The sequence below is a fragment of the Vicia villosa genome, unplaced genomic scaffold, assembly GCF_029867415.1.
Source record: "Vicia villosa cultivar HV-30 ecotype Madison, WI unplaced genomic scaffold, Vvil1.0 ctg.004427F_1_1, whole genome shotgun sequence".
Lineage (NCBI taxonomy): Eukaryota > Viridiplantae > Streptophyta > Magnoliopsida > Fabales > Fabaceae > Vicia > Vicia villosa.
In genome coordinates, this window is record NW_026706437.1 from 10,286 (window position 1) to 28,183 (window position 17,898).

Consider the following 17,898-nt stretch of genomic DNA (forward strand, 5'->3'; position numbering starts at 1 on the left):
TGAATCTAGTGATGATGAGGAGGTCAATAAGGGTCCTCCCTCGAAAGTGGTATGGTACCTACCGAAAATTTCAAGGTTCAACAGATTATTCACTAATGCAGATGATGCAAAGAATCTTAGATGGCATGCAGAAGAAAGAAAATGTGATGGACAAATTCGCCATGTAGCTGATTCTTTGTAATGGAAGAAAATAGATTCTTTGTTTCCAAATTTTGGCAAAGAGTTGAGAAACCTTAGACTTTCTACTAATGGAATGATTTTGTTTGGTAATCTAAATACTAACCATTCTTCTTGGCTTGTTCTTCTAATGATTTACAACCTATCTCTTAGGTTGTGCATGAAGCGTAAATATATTATGTTATCGATGATGATTTCGGGCCCAAAACAACCAGGAAATGACATAAATGTTTATCTAAGTCCACTGATTAATGATTTAAGAGTGTTGTGGGAGGAAGGGGTGGATGTTTTTGATGCACATTCTAGTGAGCAGTTCAATATGCGTGCCATGTTGTTTTGCACCATCAACGATTTTCCAGCATATGGAAATTTGTCTTGGTATAAAGTTAAAGGGCATAAAGCGTGTCCTATATGTGAAAAAGACACATGTTACCATCAGCTTGAAAAAGGAAACAAGACTGTTTATCTTGGGCATCAAAAATTTCTAAATCGTTATCATCCATATCGTAGATTGCGGAAAGCTTTCAATGGGGAACAAGAGCATGGTGTTGCTCCAAAGCCCTTAACTGGAGAGGAAGTTTATCAACGACAACAAGGCATTAATGTTGTCTTTGGAAAGTACCAGAAGCGATCTATTATGAAAAATATATGGAAAAAGTGTCCGGTTTTCTTCGATCTTCCATATTGGTCTAGTCATGAGGTAAGACATTGTGTTGATGTGATGCATGTGGAGAAAAATGTATGTGATAGTGTAATCGGAACATGTAACACCCTTCTAATACCCCGCATAAATATTAAACAATAATCAGAGTAAAACATGGAAAGGGCATTACAACTTCCATTAATCAAACAAATACTCATGTCATGCCATAAAAGAGAACGTTAAACCCAAATTTATTCAGATCATCATGTTAACACAACGGAAATATATTTAACATCTGAACAAAGCAACATCCAAAGTCATAAACTTAAAATGCCATCATAATAAAATACCCAAATAAAAGAGTTTAACAAGTAACTCTAAACAACGCCCCCAGTGTTACACGACCAAAGCATGACACAGACCCAACTGACTCTAATGAACTACTTGACGAACTAATCTTCACCAAGTACAAGAGCTACTCCTCCATCTGAAAAATAACAACAGTAAGGGTGAGTCTCATTCACATTTAACTAATGTTATAAGGTATAGATAATACAATATCAAATCACATGCCATTCACCCAATTACAGTTACGATCAGATTCACAACCACACAATCAGTACAACAACCAAACAATCAACACATATTATAACATTGGACAATCTTCCATTCATGTTATAATAACACAAGTAGCCTAATGCAATGCAACTACGTGCATGTGGTACCAAAATCTGGGATAACCCAACTCACCGATCCACCATCGTCCAGGATACGGCAACACCCACTCACTAATTCCACACAATGGGAATTAGCTACCACTGACCCACCATCGTCAAGGATCAGCCACGCAATGATTATAAATGCATGTATCAACCAAAACATGCTCATCACCCACATAAATCAACCAAATGTCATAATCATCAACTACAATAATCAATAGCCACACACAATCATGCTATTTCTTAACCATAGTAAAAGACATATTTTATACCAACAATACATGTATAACAAACACTGGTTACAACCACAACATCATAGCAGGTAGAATATTCATTAGTGTACCTCTAAGTATAAACCACCACAACCAAATAAAATCGAGTGTTTTAAAATAATCTCGAGTCATGACTTAAAACACCATTTTATTATGTAAATTATTTGATTAGCTTCACCATGCTCGAAATGGCACCAAAATTCGGTTTACGGTTTAAAAGTTACACCTCTTTAAACTTTCAAAGTGGCCCGTCACCAACAGTACGCGGCGCCAACCTTGGTTCACGGCACGAACTGAGCGAGTCATAAATCCCCAACATTCTGCCAAGTACTTCGCGGTGCAAACATGTGTTCGCGGCGCGAAATGAGAAAAGAAGTACGCCTTCGCGGCGCAGCCATATGCTCGTGACGCGTACTGAACACAACAAAACTTCCTGGCTTTCTGCCAAGCAGTTCGCGGCGCCAACCCCTGGACGCGGCGCGAACTGGCGATTTTCAGAACTCCGAATCGCAGAAAAACAGCTTACGATTTCGCCCTTCTTTCAACGAATCATTACCAACCAATTCCATTTCAACCAGATTTCGCATACAGTAAAACAACCACATATTATAACACATTTATAATACATTTCAACCATCCAATTAACACCATACATGATCAATACAACATTATCAATCAATTCTCCCAAAAACCTAACATTTCTACAACCTAAGCATAACCCAATTGACCTAAACAACATGATCAATTCTATCCCACTACCTATAACCCCATAATAGAAGATAAACGGAAGAGTCCCCCCTTACCTGAAGGTTGATTCTTCGCTCTTCCTCTTGTCGCACTTCTCTGCTTCTCCTCTCTTTCACGTGTTTCTCTTTTTTTCCAAATGTTGTAACCTTCTCTATTCCACAACTCCTTCTATTTTATTAAAAATGGAATAAAATTATTTTAATTAGTAATAGGGCCTACCAATGCACCCCCCTCCTTTACTAATCGCGACTCAAGCCCATCTGATTAATTCTTCATAATCCTCAATAATTCCAAATAATTCCCCCATAATTCAATTAATTTAATTTAAATTAAATTATGAAAATATGGAGTGTTACAGAACACTTCTCAACATTCAAGGCAAGACAAAAGATGGTATTAATGCTCGTCTAAATTTGGGCGTGATAGGTATACGAGAAGAGTTAACTCCACAATATATAGGTAACAAGACGTATTTGCCCCCTGCCTTCTACATTTTGTCTAAAAAAGAGAAAACAAGTTTTTGTGAGTGTTTAGAAAGTATCAAAGTGCCGCATGGTTACTCATCAAATGTCAAGAGGCTTCTATCGGTTAAAGATCTCAAATTAGTTGGCTTAAAATCTCATGACTGTCATGTCTTAATACAACAACTACTACCAGTGGTTATTCGTGGGATATTGCCTAACAATGTTAGGAAGACTATAACTAGGTTGTGCTTATTTTTCAATTCAATTTGTTGCAAAGCCATTGATCCAATAAAGTTAGATGATTTGGAAAATGAGGCTGCAGTTATCTTGTGCCAATTAGAGATGTATTTCCCTCCTTCTTTTTTTGACATTATAGTTCACTTGATTGCTCATCTAGTAAGGGAGATTAGATTATGTGGTCCATTTTTTTTACAGTGGATGTATCCAATAAAGCGATACATGAAGATCCTAAAAGGGTATACCAAAAACCCAAACCGCCCGGAAGCATCGATTATTGAGAGGTACATTGCAGAAGAAGCAATTGAGTTTTGTTCTAACTATATGTCAGAAATGGATGTTGTAGGGATTCCCAAGTCTCGTCATAATGGAAGATGTGAGGGTGTGGGTACACAAGGTTTAAAGGTCAAGAGCTTAAGTATTGATGTGGTTGTTCAAGCGCATTTGTATATATTGAATAACATGGATGAAGTTCAACCTTACTTATCTGCTCACAAAAGCATCATAAAGAAAAAGTACCCCTAGATGAATGAAAGAAGGTTGTTAAAAGAGCATAATAAGAGTTTCTCTGAGTGGTTTAAAGAAAAAAATTTATAGTGATGATAGTTCTTCAAAAACAATTAAGTGGTTGTCCTATGAGCCTAAATGTAACATAATATCTTGGAGTGGATATGATATTAGTAAAACTTTCTTTTATACAAAGTCAAAGGATGACCGTAGTACCATGCAAAATAATGGGGTTATGATTGTGGCCGAGTCCATGCACTTCTCTAGTGCTAAAGATAAAAACCCGGTTATGGCATATACACCATACTTTGGGGTGATTGAAGAGATTTGGGAAGTAAATTATGTTGTGTTTAAAGTTCATGAATTTAAATACAAACGGATCGATATCAATAGTGGTGTAAGAATCGATGAATTTGGAGTTACACTGGTTGCTCTTAGCAAGTTAGCTTATACGGACAAACCTTTCATCATGGCATCTCAAGCAAAACAACTGTTTTATGTCACATATCCTTCTAATAAAAGGTGGTCAGTTGTTATACAAGGAAATTTGCATGATAGTGATGAAAATCAAGATGCGAATCTTGATATTTCCGAAACTCCTCCTTTCTCAACAAATGTGCCTATCTTCATTGAAGAAAATGTAGAGGATGATGTGCATGTTATTCGCATAGATCATGAAGAATGCATATGGGAGAACTAGTAAGGTGTTTTTTATAGGTTAATTCGACATTACTTTGATTTCTAATTATTTTTATTTTGTGCTTAATTTTATGTCTAATTGCTTTTATTTTGTGCTTAATTTGATTTCTAAATATTTTTATTTTGTTTAAACAGATACATGGTTGATTCAACCGACAACCCCTCTTCATCTAGTAAACTTAGAGGAGTTAGAGGTCCAACTTTGATGACACAAATTGACAAAGTTCATCAAACGGGTGAAAAGATAAAGGTCGAGTTTGACCCAAGAACCTATGAATGTACTGGTGTTGGTAAAAATGCTGCAAATTTTAGGAGTTGTATAGCATCTCTTGCTCGGAAGAGATGTTCTATTTTGAAAGATGAGTGGAAAGACATAGATAATGGGATAAAAGACATTATATGGCTTGATTTTCAGGTATTTTAAATTCAACATGTTATTATATTTTATAATCATATATATACTAACAACATATTCCTTATACTGTATGTGTAGGTGTTAGAATCCCAATTGTGTATATTTTGTATATGAATTTTGTGGTATTTCTTAAACTCTTATGCCAAATTTGATTGCCTTTTGATATATTAGCATGTAAATAAATAACTTTGTGTTTATTTTGTATTTAAGTTAGTTTATTAACTTTTGTAATGTATTCTATAGGTATTATCAACTTTTGGCAAGATGGAATGAAAAGAAATGGTGAAAACAAGCTTGCAATGAGATTGGAGGACTAAAAGAAGAATTTTTGTACGAGAAGGTCCGCTCAGCGGAGTCCAAGCGGACCTGGGCAGAAAGTTTTGGTCACCAAGTCCGCTCAGTGGAGTCCAAGCGGACATTGGCAGAGGCGAACATCGAAGTTGGTTCCGCTCAGCGGACCCCCTCGGCTGAGCGGACCTTGAAGACAAAGCAGATATTTTGGCTAGTCCGCTTAGCGGACCTGTCCCGCTCAGCGGACCTACTTTTTCAACTTTTGTTCTTAGCCACATAAATTTGATAATTAAGGGTAATTAACATAACTTTTTTCAGAAAAGAACTTAAGGAAAAAAGCTAGAGCAAGAGAGGAGGAGAGAAAAACCATATCATAAGTGTAAATCAAGATTTTCAAACATCTTTCTTCAATCTTCTTGAGTTTAATGTCACTAAATCTTGATTTGTTACTTGTTGTTGAAGCTTCCATGGCTATGGACAGCAAAGTTCCATCTTGTGTCAAGATTAGAGGTAGTTAGTTTGTAAATATGTATTTTCTTTGATCTATTATGTATGAACTTGGTTAATGATTAATATATGGTGAATATCTTGTTGTTTATGTTTCATTTGTTGTTTTGGATCACTATTGAGAGATATGTTTTAAAGCTAGACCTAAAAGATATTCATCTATCAATAAACAAACTCTTGAGATAGATTTGTGAGTTGATAATCACATGTATCAAGCTTTTAAGATTATCACGTTGATTGTCGGCATGAGAGATCATCTGACGGTTAATATGATAATAATCACGATATTGCTTTAGAGATAAACGGTATCGAGAGGATACGTGGTTGTATTAATCATTAATAGGTTCATATATATGATCTTTAGAGTACATATGAAGCAAACTAACGAACACTAATCTTGAAACAGTTTTCTCAAATCGTTTTCAAACCCTATTTTATTGTCTTTACTTACTCTGCATGCTATTACATTTCATGTCACCAAATTGTCACCCAAAACTTAACTCAAAATACACTAAGCTGTAGAACGGCGATAATATCGCATCAATCCCTGAGGAGACGATATTAGAAATACTTATCCTATGCTTTTTAACAAAATGGCGCCGTTGCCGGGGATTGGCGTTAAGATATTATAAGCATCGCAATAGTTTTTGTGTGTTTTGAGTATAATTATTATTAGTATTATCTAGGCTTGCCTCACTTTTTAGTTAGTGTTTCAGCTCTGGTTTATGCGTGGGAGTGTACCAGCAGATCAACTTCTTTTTGATCCAGAAATTGAAAGAACCGCAAGGAGACTGAACAGTAAAACCAGGAGAAGAAGGAAACTAGCCAAAGAACGAAGACTAGCCCAAGAAGCAACTACTTCATCAACACCACAAGTTATAGAAGAAGAGATGGCGGGGCATGGAGATCCGCCACCACCAGATCCGAGACCACCATGTGCTAACAGTCCAAGAAGAACAGCTCAGTTTGCAAGAACCATCAACAATGCCAGAAACTCTGAAATGAAGACTGGCATCCTTTAGTTACTTTATGCTAGTCCCTTTGCAGGACTTGATCATGAGGACCCATATACACACTTGACAAAGTTCTCTGAAATTGCCAGAGCAGTCGGAGCCCCTGAAAGAGAGGAAGAGCAGGTGTTTAAGAGATTATTCCCTCATTCATTGATTGGCAAAGAAAAGGATTGGTATCTAGACCAACCCACTCAAACCATGACAAATTGGAATGAGTTAGAGGAAAAGTTTCTTGATAGGTTCTTCCCTCAGTCACGGTTGCTTGAAGAAAAAACAGCAATTTCAGTGTTCTCTCAAGGTGTGAATGAAACTCTCAATGAAGCATGGGAAAGGTATAAGTCAATGTTGAGAAAGTGTCCTAGTCATGGATTTGATGAACTCACTCAGATTCACATTTTTCGGAATGGCTTACAACCACAACCGAAGCTCTTGTTAGATGCAACAGCTGGAGGTTCCTTGATGTCTAAGACAGCAGCGGAGGAAATTGAAATAATTGAAAAAATGGCCAGAAATGATCATCAAGTGCAACATAATCGAGGTGTTGTTCAAAAGAAACCGGGGCTTATTGAGTTAGGGACAAATGATGCAATTCTTGCTCAAAATAAGCTTCTTTCTCAACAAGTGGAGGAGCTTACTAAGCAAATGGCAAGGTTACCTCAACAACTCAAAGAGCTACAAGATCCTAACAAGAATAAATAAGTTGCTTTGTGTGAGCTTTGTAGTGGAGATCACCCTACCGGATATTGTCCACCGGTGAATGAAGTGAATTACATGGCGAATCAAAATCAAGGAGGTTATCAACAAAGACAAGCTCCTTACCAAAATCAAGGTGGATATCAACAAAGGCCAAATGCACCACAATATGGTCAAGGGTGGAGGCAAGACAATTATCAACAAAGACAAAGTCCTTATCAACAACAACCACCTTCTCAAGACAAGTCTTCAAAGTTGGAAGAGACTCTAAATCAATTCATGCAAGCATCAATGGCTAATCAAAAGAGTAATGAAGTGGCAATAAAGAATTTAGAGACTCAAGTCGGCCAACTAGCTAAACAACTAGCCGAGAAACAAACCGGATCATCTTTCACGGCAAACACTCAAACCAATCCTAAGGAGCATTGCAAAGCGGTTGTAACTAGGAGTGGAAGAGTGCTAGAAAGTGAAGTGGAGAAAGTGGTTGATGAGGAGGAAGTTAGGATAGAAAAGAAGAAAGAGGTAGAAAGCGAAGTAGAACCAAAGAAAGATAAGGGAGTTTTAGTTGAAAATGAGAGTGAAGAAAAAAATGAGGTAGAAAAAGAAAAAAATAGAAAGAAAAAGAAAAAGATTCAAGAAGGGAAGAAGAAAATTATGAGTCCCCCCGTTCATAATCTACCTTACCCTCATGCTCCCACAAAGAAAGATAATGAGAGGCAATATGCTCGCTCTTTGGACATATTTCGGCAATTGCAAATTAATATCCCTTTTGGGGAAGCTTTAGAGAAAATGCCAAAGAATGCCAAGTTTGTGAAGGACATCCTCACAAAGAAAAGAAGTTACACTGAGCCTGAAACGGTTGTTCTTGACGCTAAGTGTAGCGCAATCATTCAATGTACTTTACCAAGGAAGGAAAGAGATCCGGGAAGAGTCACTTTGCCGATTACTATTGGTGATATTCATGTTGGAAGAGGTTTAGTTGATTTGGGTTCAAGTATCAATTTGATTCCTTTATCCATGGTCAAGAGGTTAGGCATTGTTGAAATGAAAGATACAAGAATGACACTTCAATTAGCGGATAAGTCTACAACTCGCCCTTTTGGGATAGCGGAGGACTTGCTTGTGAAAGTTGATAAATTCTTGTTTCCGGTTGATTTTGTTGTCATTGATATGGAGGAAGATGTTGATACCCCATTGATTCTAGGAAGACCCTTTATGAAGACGGCAAGGATGATGATTGACATTGATGATGGCTTGATGAAATTGAGGTTTCAAGATGAGGAAGTGTGTTTTGATCTCTTTGAAACAATGAAACATCCAAGTGATAATGGTGATTGTTTTAGAATTGATGCTATGGAGGAAGTTATCATGCAAGTTGAAAGTCGAGTTCATGTGTTCAATCCTCTTGAGAAAACATTAACCAAAGCTCTTGATGTTCTCAATGAAGAAGAAGAAAAAGAGATTGAAGAGTGCTTGCGAGATCTTGATGTATTTGAAGAGATAAGTCCTTTTGAAGCAAAGATGAAAGAGTTGAAATATGAGCCAAAGGTGGAAGAAGCCAAGTTAGAATTGAAGATGTTACCATCCCATTTGAAATATGTCTTTCTTGAAGAAGGTGGTAAGAAGACGGTGATAATTAGTGGTTCATTGTTAAACAAGGAGGAAGAGAAATTAATTCATGTGTTAAAAGCTAACAAGGAAGCAATAGGATGGGTTCTTTCCGATTTAAAAGGGATTAGTCCGGCCTATTGTATGCATAAAATTATGATGGAGGAGGATTTTAAACCGGTCGCTCAACCTCAACGCCGGTTAAATCCTAAAATGAAAGAAGTTGTAAGGAAGGAAGTGGTAAAGCTATTGGAAGCCGGAATGATTTATCCTATTTCTGATAGTGCATGGGTGAGTCCAGTTCAAGTGGTACCGAAGAAAGGAGGGATGACCGTGATCACAAATGACAAGAATGAATTGATTCCGACAAGGACAATTACGGGATGGAGGATGTGCATTGATTACCGAAAGCTTAACCAAGATACTAGGAAAGATCACTTCCCTTTACCTTTTATGGACCAAATGTTAGAGAGGTTATCAGGTCAAGAGTTTTATTGTTTCTTGGATGGCTACTCCGGGTACAACCAAATTTCGGTCAATCCGAAAGATCAAGAGAAAACGGCGTTCACTTGTCCCTTTGGAATTTTTGTTTATAGGCGAATGCCGTTTGGATTGTGTAATGCACCGGCCACTTTCCAAAGATGTATGCAAGCTATTTTTTCGGACTTCATAGAAAAGACAATGGAAGTTTTCATGGATGACTTCTCCGTTTTTGGAGCTTCATTCGATCTTTGTTTGAAGAATTTGGATACCGTGTTGAAAAGATGTGTTGAAACCAACTTGGTCCTCAATTGGGAAAAATGCAATTTCATGGTTACCGAAGGCATAGTTGTTGGTCATAAAGTCTCTTCCAAGGGCATTGAAGTGGATCGAGCAAAAGTGGAGGTTATTGAAAAGTTGCCACCACCAACAAATGTCAAAGGAATTCGAAGCTTTTTAGGCCATGCGGGATTCTATAGGAGGTTCATCAAGGACTTCTCAAAGATTGCAAAGCCTTTGAGCAACTTGCTCAACAAAGATAAGCCTTTTGATTTTGATAATGCATGTCTTTTAGCTTTTAATGAATTGAAACAAAGATTAACTATCGCATCCATAATCATAGCGCCCGATTGGAAACTTGATTTTGAACTAATGTGTGACGCTAGTGATTATGCGGTAGGAGCGGTGTTGGGTCAAAGAAAGGAAATTTATTTTCATGCTATACATTATGCTAGTAAGGTTCTTAATGAAGCACAAATTAATTATGCAACAACTGAAAAAGAACTACTAGCTATTGTATATGCATTAGAAAAATTTAGGTCCTATTTAATTGGTTCGAAGGTTGTTGTTTACACTGACCATGCAACGATAAAGTATATGCTTAACAAGCCGGATTCAAAGCAAAGTCTCATTAGGTGGATATTGTTGTTACAAGAATTTCACTTAGAGATTAGAGACAAGAAAGGAGCGGAAAACTTGGTAGCGGATCGTTTGTCAAGGTTAGTGAATGAGGAAGTAACGAACAAAGAAGAAGAGGTTTTGGAATCATTCCCCGATGAAAAGTTGTTCATGGTAGAAGAAAGACCGTGGTTTGCTAACATGGCTAATCACAAGGCATCGGGATGGATACCGGAAGATTGGAGTAAAAGTGCAAGAAAGAAGTTCCTTCATGATGGTGTGTTGAGGAGATGTGTGACAAGGGAAGAAGCAAAGAGAATCTTGTGGCATTGTCATAACTCACCTTATGGTGGACAAAGGAAGGCGGCAAAAGTTCTCCAATCCGGGTTCTATTGGCCGATGTTATTCAAAGATGCCTAGATGCATGCACAAAGTTGTGACAATTGTCAAATAAGTGGTGGAGTGAACAAGAGGAATGATATGCCATTGACAAACATGTTAGAAGTCGAAGTGTTCGATTGTTGGGGTATAGACTTTGTAGGACCATTTCCTTCATCATTTGGTTGCAAGTATATTTTGGTTGCGGTTGATTACGTTTCCAAATGGGTGGAAGCTTTAGCGTGTCCAAAGGCGGATGGAAAGACCGTAATCAAGTTCTTGAAGAAAAACATTTTCACAAGGTTTGGAACACCAAGGATTCTCATTAGTGATGGTGGCTCACATTTTTGTAACACTCAACTTGAAAAAGTCTTTGAACAATATGGTGTGAAGCACAAAGTAACAACGGCCTACCATCCGCAAGCTAATGGTCAAGTCGAAGTGTCTAACCGAGAAATCAAAAGAATTTTGGAAAAAACTGTTTCTTCATCAAGGAAAGATTGGTCTCACAAGTTGGATGATGCATTATGGGCTTACTGTACGGAATTCAAGGCACCGATTGGTTTTACTCCGTTTTAAATGGTCTATGGGAAAAGTTGTCATTTACCCGTGGAATTGGAGCATAAGGCATTTTGGGTCTTGAAGTTGCTTAATTTTGATCCAAAGGCAAGTGGTGAAATGAGAAAGTTACAATTGCTTGAGATGGAAGAATTGCGGTTACAAGCTTATGAATCCAACAAAATATACAAGGAGAAGGTGAAAGGATATCATGACAAAAAGATTGTTGAGAAGGAATTCAAGGAAGGTCAAATGGAACTTTTGTTCAATTCAACATTGAAGTTGTTTCCGGGCAAATTGAAATCGAAGTGGTCGGGTCCGTTCCGAATCAAGGAAATAAAAGAATATGGAGCGGTTGTGCTTGAAAATCCGACAACAAATGAAAGTTGGACAGTGAATGGCCAAAGACTCAAGCCGTATCTTGGTGGTGAAGTCGATCGAAGTTCGGAAGCCGTTCCGATTTTAGATCCGTAAAGCCGCCACGGACCGTCGAGCTAACCGACGTTAAATAAAGCGCTAGTTGGTAGGCACCCCAACATTGTATGTATTCCCTGTTTTATGTGTTTTGGGATGGGTGAAAAGTCGATGGAGAAAAATCGAGTGGAGCAGAACTGATAAAAAACCAGAAAAATGTTGTTTTCTATCATTCGCTCAGCGGACCCCCCTCCGCTGAGCGGACCTGCGAAAAACCAGAAAAATAAAAAAGGGCCCAATGGACCAAACCGGTCCAAAGGCCCACTTAAGACAGAAGTCTGTGGCTGAGCGGGTTCAGAACCCTAACTCACCACAATTGTGTTGCTCACTTGTTCTCTTCTCCCTCTCCACCATTTTCAAACCTTCCAAGCCCCAATCTTTTGTTTATTCAAGTTTCTGCACTTTTGTTCTTGACAATTTCCAAGCAAGGTATGGGGTGTTGTGTGTTATAATTTTGTGTTAGCTATACTTTAGGGTGTAGCAACCTGCCCTAAAAATAAAGACTTAGAGTTGCCACCTATTCTGGAGGGCGAATAGGAAACCCTACGCAGTATAAAGATCTGGGTAAGTTATTATAATCAGGTTGAAGGAAAGTGTTAGGCACCCTCAACCCTTTCCTATTGGCTTTGAATCTAAGTTACCAGTTTTATGGCTAAGAGTATTAAGGCAAGGTTTATACTTTCGAGGGTTAATAATTAAGGGAAATGAGATTTAGAGGGAAGGGGACTCGCCTTGGTTATCCAAGTGCCTACGTATCTCCTTAGGGAGAATCAGAGTCAACGTAGTTCGGGTACAAGATTGTACGCCTTTGAATTGATATGAGTGTGTTGACGGTATTTTGAATTACCGTTATGTAGTTTTGAAAAGGTATTTTGAGTTACCTTCATAGTTTCGCAGTATCGAAGAGATGAAAATCTGTGGTTTGTGGTTTGATGTGTTTTAAGTGTTTGGGCGTACAACCCTGATTTGATTTGGCACCGTTAGATGCGGTGATCAATAGATTTTATCAGTATAGCTAACGGATTAAGGGGCATTGCTGGTTACTCAGATCGATAGGTTCGATCATCGCGGGCAACAAATTAAGTGTGTTTTGCATTTTGTGTATTTTTATCTCTCGTCTAATGCGACTAATAGCTTTAGTCGGGTCGAGGAGAGAATTAAACTAGAATCTATTATATTATTAATAACTAAATTAAATGATCAAAAATTATTTCTCGCCTAATGCGACTAATAGGTATAGTCGGTTCGGGGAGAAAATCACGTTAAGATCATAAAATGAACAACTAACAATTATTAAAAATATCAAATAAAAATTGATTAGTTTTTTATTGGGTTTTTTTTCTTTTGCGCAGGGGGGTGTAAATTGTATTTGGTGAGTAATTTGGGAGGGTGTTAATAGCAAAGGGCCTGGCCCATTAGAGTTAAGGATCCGTTGGATCTAGTGTGGCGCAGGGGCATGATTAGGATACACTCTCACGTGCGATGAACGATTGGATTTTGTTCCGCTCCTAATCAATGGTCTGCATGTGAAAGTGGGTGAGGGACCATGGTAAGCAATTGAGTCTATTATCCCACGAAACACACCAATCATGTGGCCTGGGAGTGGCCACATGTCACGTGGCTATCGGGTATGAAGAGATAACCTTATCTCTTTTCTTTGTTTTTTTTTCCAATGCCCAGAATACACTTTCCAATTAATCCTCCCCACTTCTCTCTTCGGTTCAACCACTGAAAGAGAAAAAAATCAAAATTCCTCACATCTCTCTTCGGTTTTCTCCCTCCCTCTTTGTTCTTTCTTTATGCAAGCTAAACCCAGAAAAACCAAAAGGCCACCGTAACCCCCCACCGCGAGCCACCGTGAGAACCCAGTTTTCGACCCATATTCCTCCTTCGGCTAGCCCAACCAAACAAGAACCCTAATGATGAACAACTTCTACCCCTAAGCCTATGAAGGACGTAACCTAAGCCACACAAATTCCAGAAGAGCAACACACAAATATGAAGAGCATGTATTCAAGCCAAAACGTTAATAAGCTAAGTGTTTGTTCGGGTTTACCTCTTTGCCGTGTAAGTTCCGAATCGATCTCTAATCTTTCTCCTTTTCTATTTGCAGGTTTCCGATCAGAGATCCAAGCTTCGAAGAGTTCGTATTCGCGGCGGTGCCTCAAGATTTTCTCCAGCCAAAATCCTCCCTTCTTCTGTTTTTTATTAGACTTATATAGTTAGGGTTTTAATTGTTTAGGTTAGATTCAATTAGGAAAACTTAGATTAGATTCTCAGTTTATTTGATTCAATCTTCAGATTTGGTTTGTAATTGATATTGATTGTAATGAAAATCTTTTATTTGGTTTAAGTTTGATTTTATTTCCGTTTTCTAAAGATTCGATAGAGTTTTGTTTGTTAAGATTCTCCTCTTGCATTTTGATTTACCAATCTATGGGCCTGGGCGAAAAATTGGAGCTAGGGTTCTCTTGAAGTTGCAGCGGCGTCGAGAGGAAGGAGAAGGTGAACAGGATCCGGGTCGGCTTGACCCGGTCCAGTACCTCGGTTCATCCATTAACCCAGTAAACCGATCCAGGCCCAGTTTATTTTTTGCTCGTTTTTGGCCCAAACAGACAACCAAACAAATCAACAAACCAAAAACCCAATAACCTTATTTTACTTATTTAATCCTTTTATTAAAAATATATTAATTAGTTAATAGAAATCAACAATTAATTAAAAAAATGGCAGGGTTAATTTTTAACTAGTAGATAAATAATAAGATTAACAATACACCCTTTTAATAACAGTAAAAATAAACCTTATTTAAAGTTAACATAAAAATCCTAAAAACGATTAATTAATTTAAACCCCACTTTATTTTACAAAAAAAATTAATAGTAAACCCACCTAGTATTACGACTAACAATTCAAATGATAAAAAACAAAAAAAAAAACAAAAAAACATAATTTGTAGTAGAATATCAAAAAAAAGTAAAATAGGAAATCCTTTAGAAAGAGATGTTGGGCCAACAATTTGGGCCCTAATATCTGCTAATTACACATCTCCATTTACTAAAGGGGTTTTATAAGAGAAAAGATTTAACAATAGCTATGTTAAATCCCATGGCTCCTAATTTTTTAACACCCTTAATAAATTAAAAGATGTGAATCATGACGGGTAAATTTTGGGGTATGACAGCTGCCCCTATTTAATTATCTTGGATTGAACGGCGTGAGAATACGCAGGTCTCACGCTTTTCGAATCGAAGAGTTATTAAATAATGGAAAACCCCTAAATTTACCTCGTGCTTGAGTGTGAGGGAAATAAATCGTCCTGCTAAAGCCTGAGTCTTACATAGCGAGGACATGCAGTTTGTGGACCCCACTTACTATGGTTCTAGTAAGTCTTCATGGTTTGTATAACCCTAAAATGATCACTCGCTATGGTTCTAGCAAGCTCACCTGCACCAATAGGCATCACTTGCCCTGGTTCGGACAAGTTTACCTGTATAGAGGATTGTTTTGTAAATGCGTATGCCTATGATCCTGTTATTTGTCAATGCAAATGTATGCATGTTCACATATGTGAATGTTGCGTATGCGCGAATGAGTATGTATGATAATGCTTATGTATAATGCTTATGCGTAGTTTATTTGTGAGTAGAATGAACGACAAGGTTATTATCATCGGTAAGGTTACCGGGATACGTCAATCAGGTGATTGGGAAGAATATCTCAGTAAGGTTACTGGCATCGGTAAGGTTACCGGAAAACATCAATCAGGTGATTGGAAAGAACATCTCAGTAAGGTTACTGGCATCGGTAAGGTTACCGGAAAACATCAATCAGGTGATTGGAAAGAACATCTCAGTAAGGTTACTGGCATCGGTAGGGTTACCGGAAAACATCAATCATGTGATTGGAAAGAATATCTCAGTAAGGTTACTGGCATCGGTAAGGTTACCGGGAAACATCAATCAGGTGATTGGAACGAGACAAACAGTAAAATTACTGACGACGGTATGGTTACCGGAAAACTCCAAATTGTATGGTTTTGGTATTGATTTCTTTGGAAGAAATTTGCATTTGAGGGGATAAAGTGGCATAAGGTCGGGAAAGCTTGCAGAAAGCACCATTAAGAATAAATGATTTGAGAAAAAAACCTGTGGGGAATACTGCTCGGGATAGTTGAGGAATAAAGAGTTCTTCTAGAGAAGTGACACCGACCTAACTGAGGATGTAAAGGGTGTTTGATAAGAACTAGAATCTGGCTTATGCTTCGATGCATGTTTAAAACTAAACGTAATGCTCCACCTAAGTGGAAATGCTACACATTTTGGGAGGATGCAATGCGATATGCCATGATATATGATATCTATCAGGAGCTCAAAGGATGAAGTCTTCTGACTATTGAGGAACGCCAACCATCCGGATTTAAATCTTGATTCTTGCTGAGGATAAAGGTCATGACCTTCGGACATTCTCTTTATATACACGAGTTGTTTAGCCTGTGCCTGAACTTAACTGGATCAAATAGTTGAAGAGGAGGAGATGCCCCTGCCTACTGTCTAGCCCCAGTCTGCAGGGCTTTTGAAGAGATCACCTCGAGAGGATTTTCGGAGACCTGTGCCATCGAGATAGAATGCCCCAGTGTTATGTACTATGGAATAGTGCCCCTGACTAATCAAAGTTAGAGATGGTTTCTCCCACGCTTGAGTAACAGCCCCTGATTACTCAATACTTTGAGACATTCTTCGAACTTTGAGTGATTGCCCCATTTTTTGGATTTGTAAAAGATATGCCCCTGAATGTTATTGCTTCGAGACTCGACCCAAGTCGATTGGATCTTAGGGTGGATGCCCCTAGTTAATAGTATCTTTGTATACCTCTGTGATCATTGAGATTTTGCCCCTGGTTAGGAGAACCCCCTGGACGTGGTTCCCCCATTCAAGAGCTTTTATTAGAAATGATAGTCTCTGCATTCTCACTCAGCGGAGTATTCAACTGCTTCTCTGCTCCTTAGGGTAATCCACTTTGAGATGTTTTTGCCCTCAACTTGACGGAGTTATGAAGACAACTTGTTCTGGGGGAAGATACACCTTTTCACTTGAAGTTCATTATGGAGGCTTCTTGGATGTCAAGCACTTGCTCATATGCAAATGATGTTCATTATGAGAATAATAATTCTAATGCAAAGTTTATGTTTGTCTTGAAATTTAAAGAAATTTTTATTGAAATGATGTCGTAACATCGATTTTTTTTTTTATGAAAAGTTGTATGATACCAACTCAGAAGTTTTAGCAAGCCTCATAGGAGTCAGATTACCGTACTCTTGTTTGCAGTATGCTTTCAAATTAACCCTACTTCAATTAGGACTTTTGAAGGTTGTAACGTGGCCAGGTTCACAGTTTTTAGAAAAAGGATTTAAGGCTCAAAAATGTTTGGTGCCCACCCACTCTCCGTGATATTCTCCAGTCCTAAGTTCAATTAACTCGACATGAGTGTTCATTCCTCAGAAGGAATTTTGGCATGGTTGAGGAATCAATGAGGCTTTTCGGACATGGCAGTCGCTCACCTTTTCTTCTTTGAACTTGTAGTCACACGACTTTGCCCTTGCCTGGCAATTTTATCATTATTTTTCCTTTGCCTTTCACCCTTTTTTTTTATTTTTCATCATCTTCCCTCTCCTTTTTCTATATTTTTTTTTGACAAGTCGTGTGACTTTGCATTTGCATTGATTTGCTGGAAGTGATTGCGACTACCTCATTTCATGATCGATGGAGAATTGTCGTTGTGGCATTGTCATTTTTTGACCTCTTGAAGAATGAAGGATACACATTGTGGTTTTGACATTCCTCAACCTTTTGATGGATAATCATTGTTGTATCCTTAGATGCATACCCTTAATGAGTTTTGAACACTCGGTCAGATTAATCGAACACTACCCTGCCCCTAGGTTAAAAATGAAGGTTTTTTCTGAATAGAAATGAAACTTCTACTTCAAGGCTCAAAGGGGTTAACGAGGGTCTATCTCCCTTATATCTCCGGTGTTTGGGGATTTGAAACAATGCCTGTACATCATCAGCAAGGTTTTATTCAAAAGCGCACCATTTGAAATTCTTGGTATCACGCTC

The 17,898-nt window shown here is 38.1% G+C and overlaps 1 protein-coding gene across 1 annotated transcript; it reads left to right on the forward strand.

Moving 5' to 3' along the window:
* The first annotated feature begins 364 nt into the window (after positions 1–364).
* Positions 365–3,784, forward strand: LOC131642060 (uncharacterized). Its single transcript, XM_058912347.1, has 2 exons — positions 365–941; positions 2,985–3,784. The coding sequence occupies exons 1-2, from the start codon at positions 365–367 to the stop codon at positions 3,782–3,784; spliced, it is 1,377 nt and encodes a 458-aa protein (XP_058768330.1).
* The last annotated feature ends 14,114 nt before the right edge of the window (positions 3,785–17,898 follow it).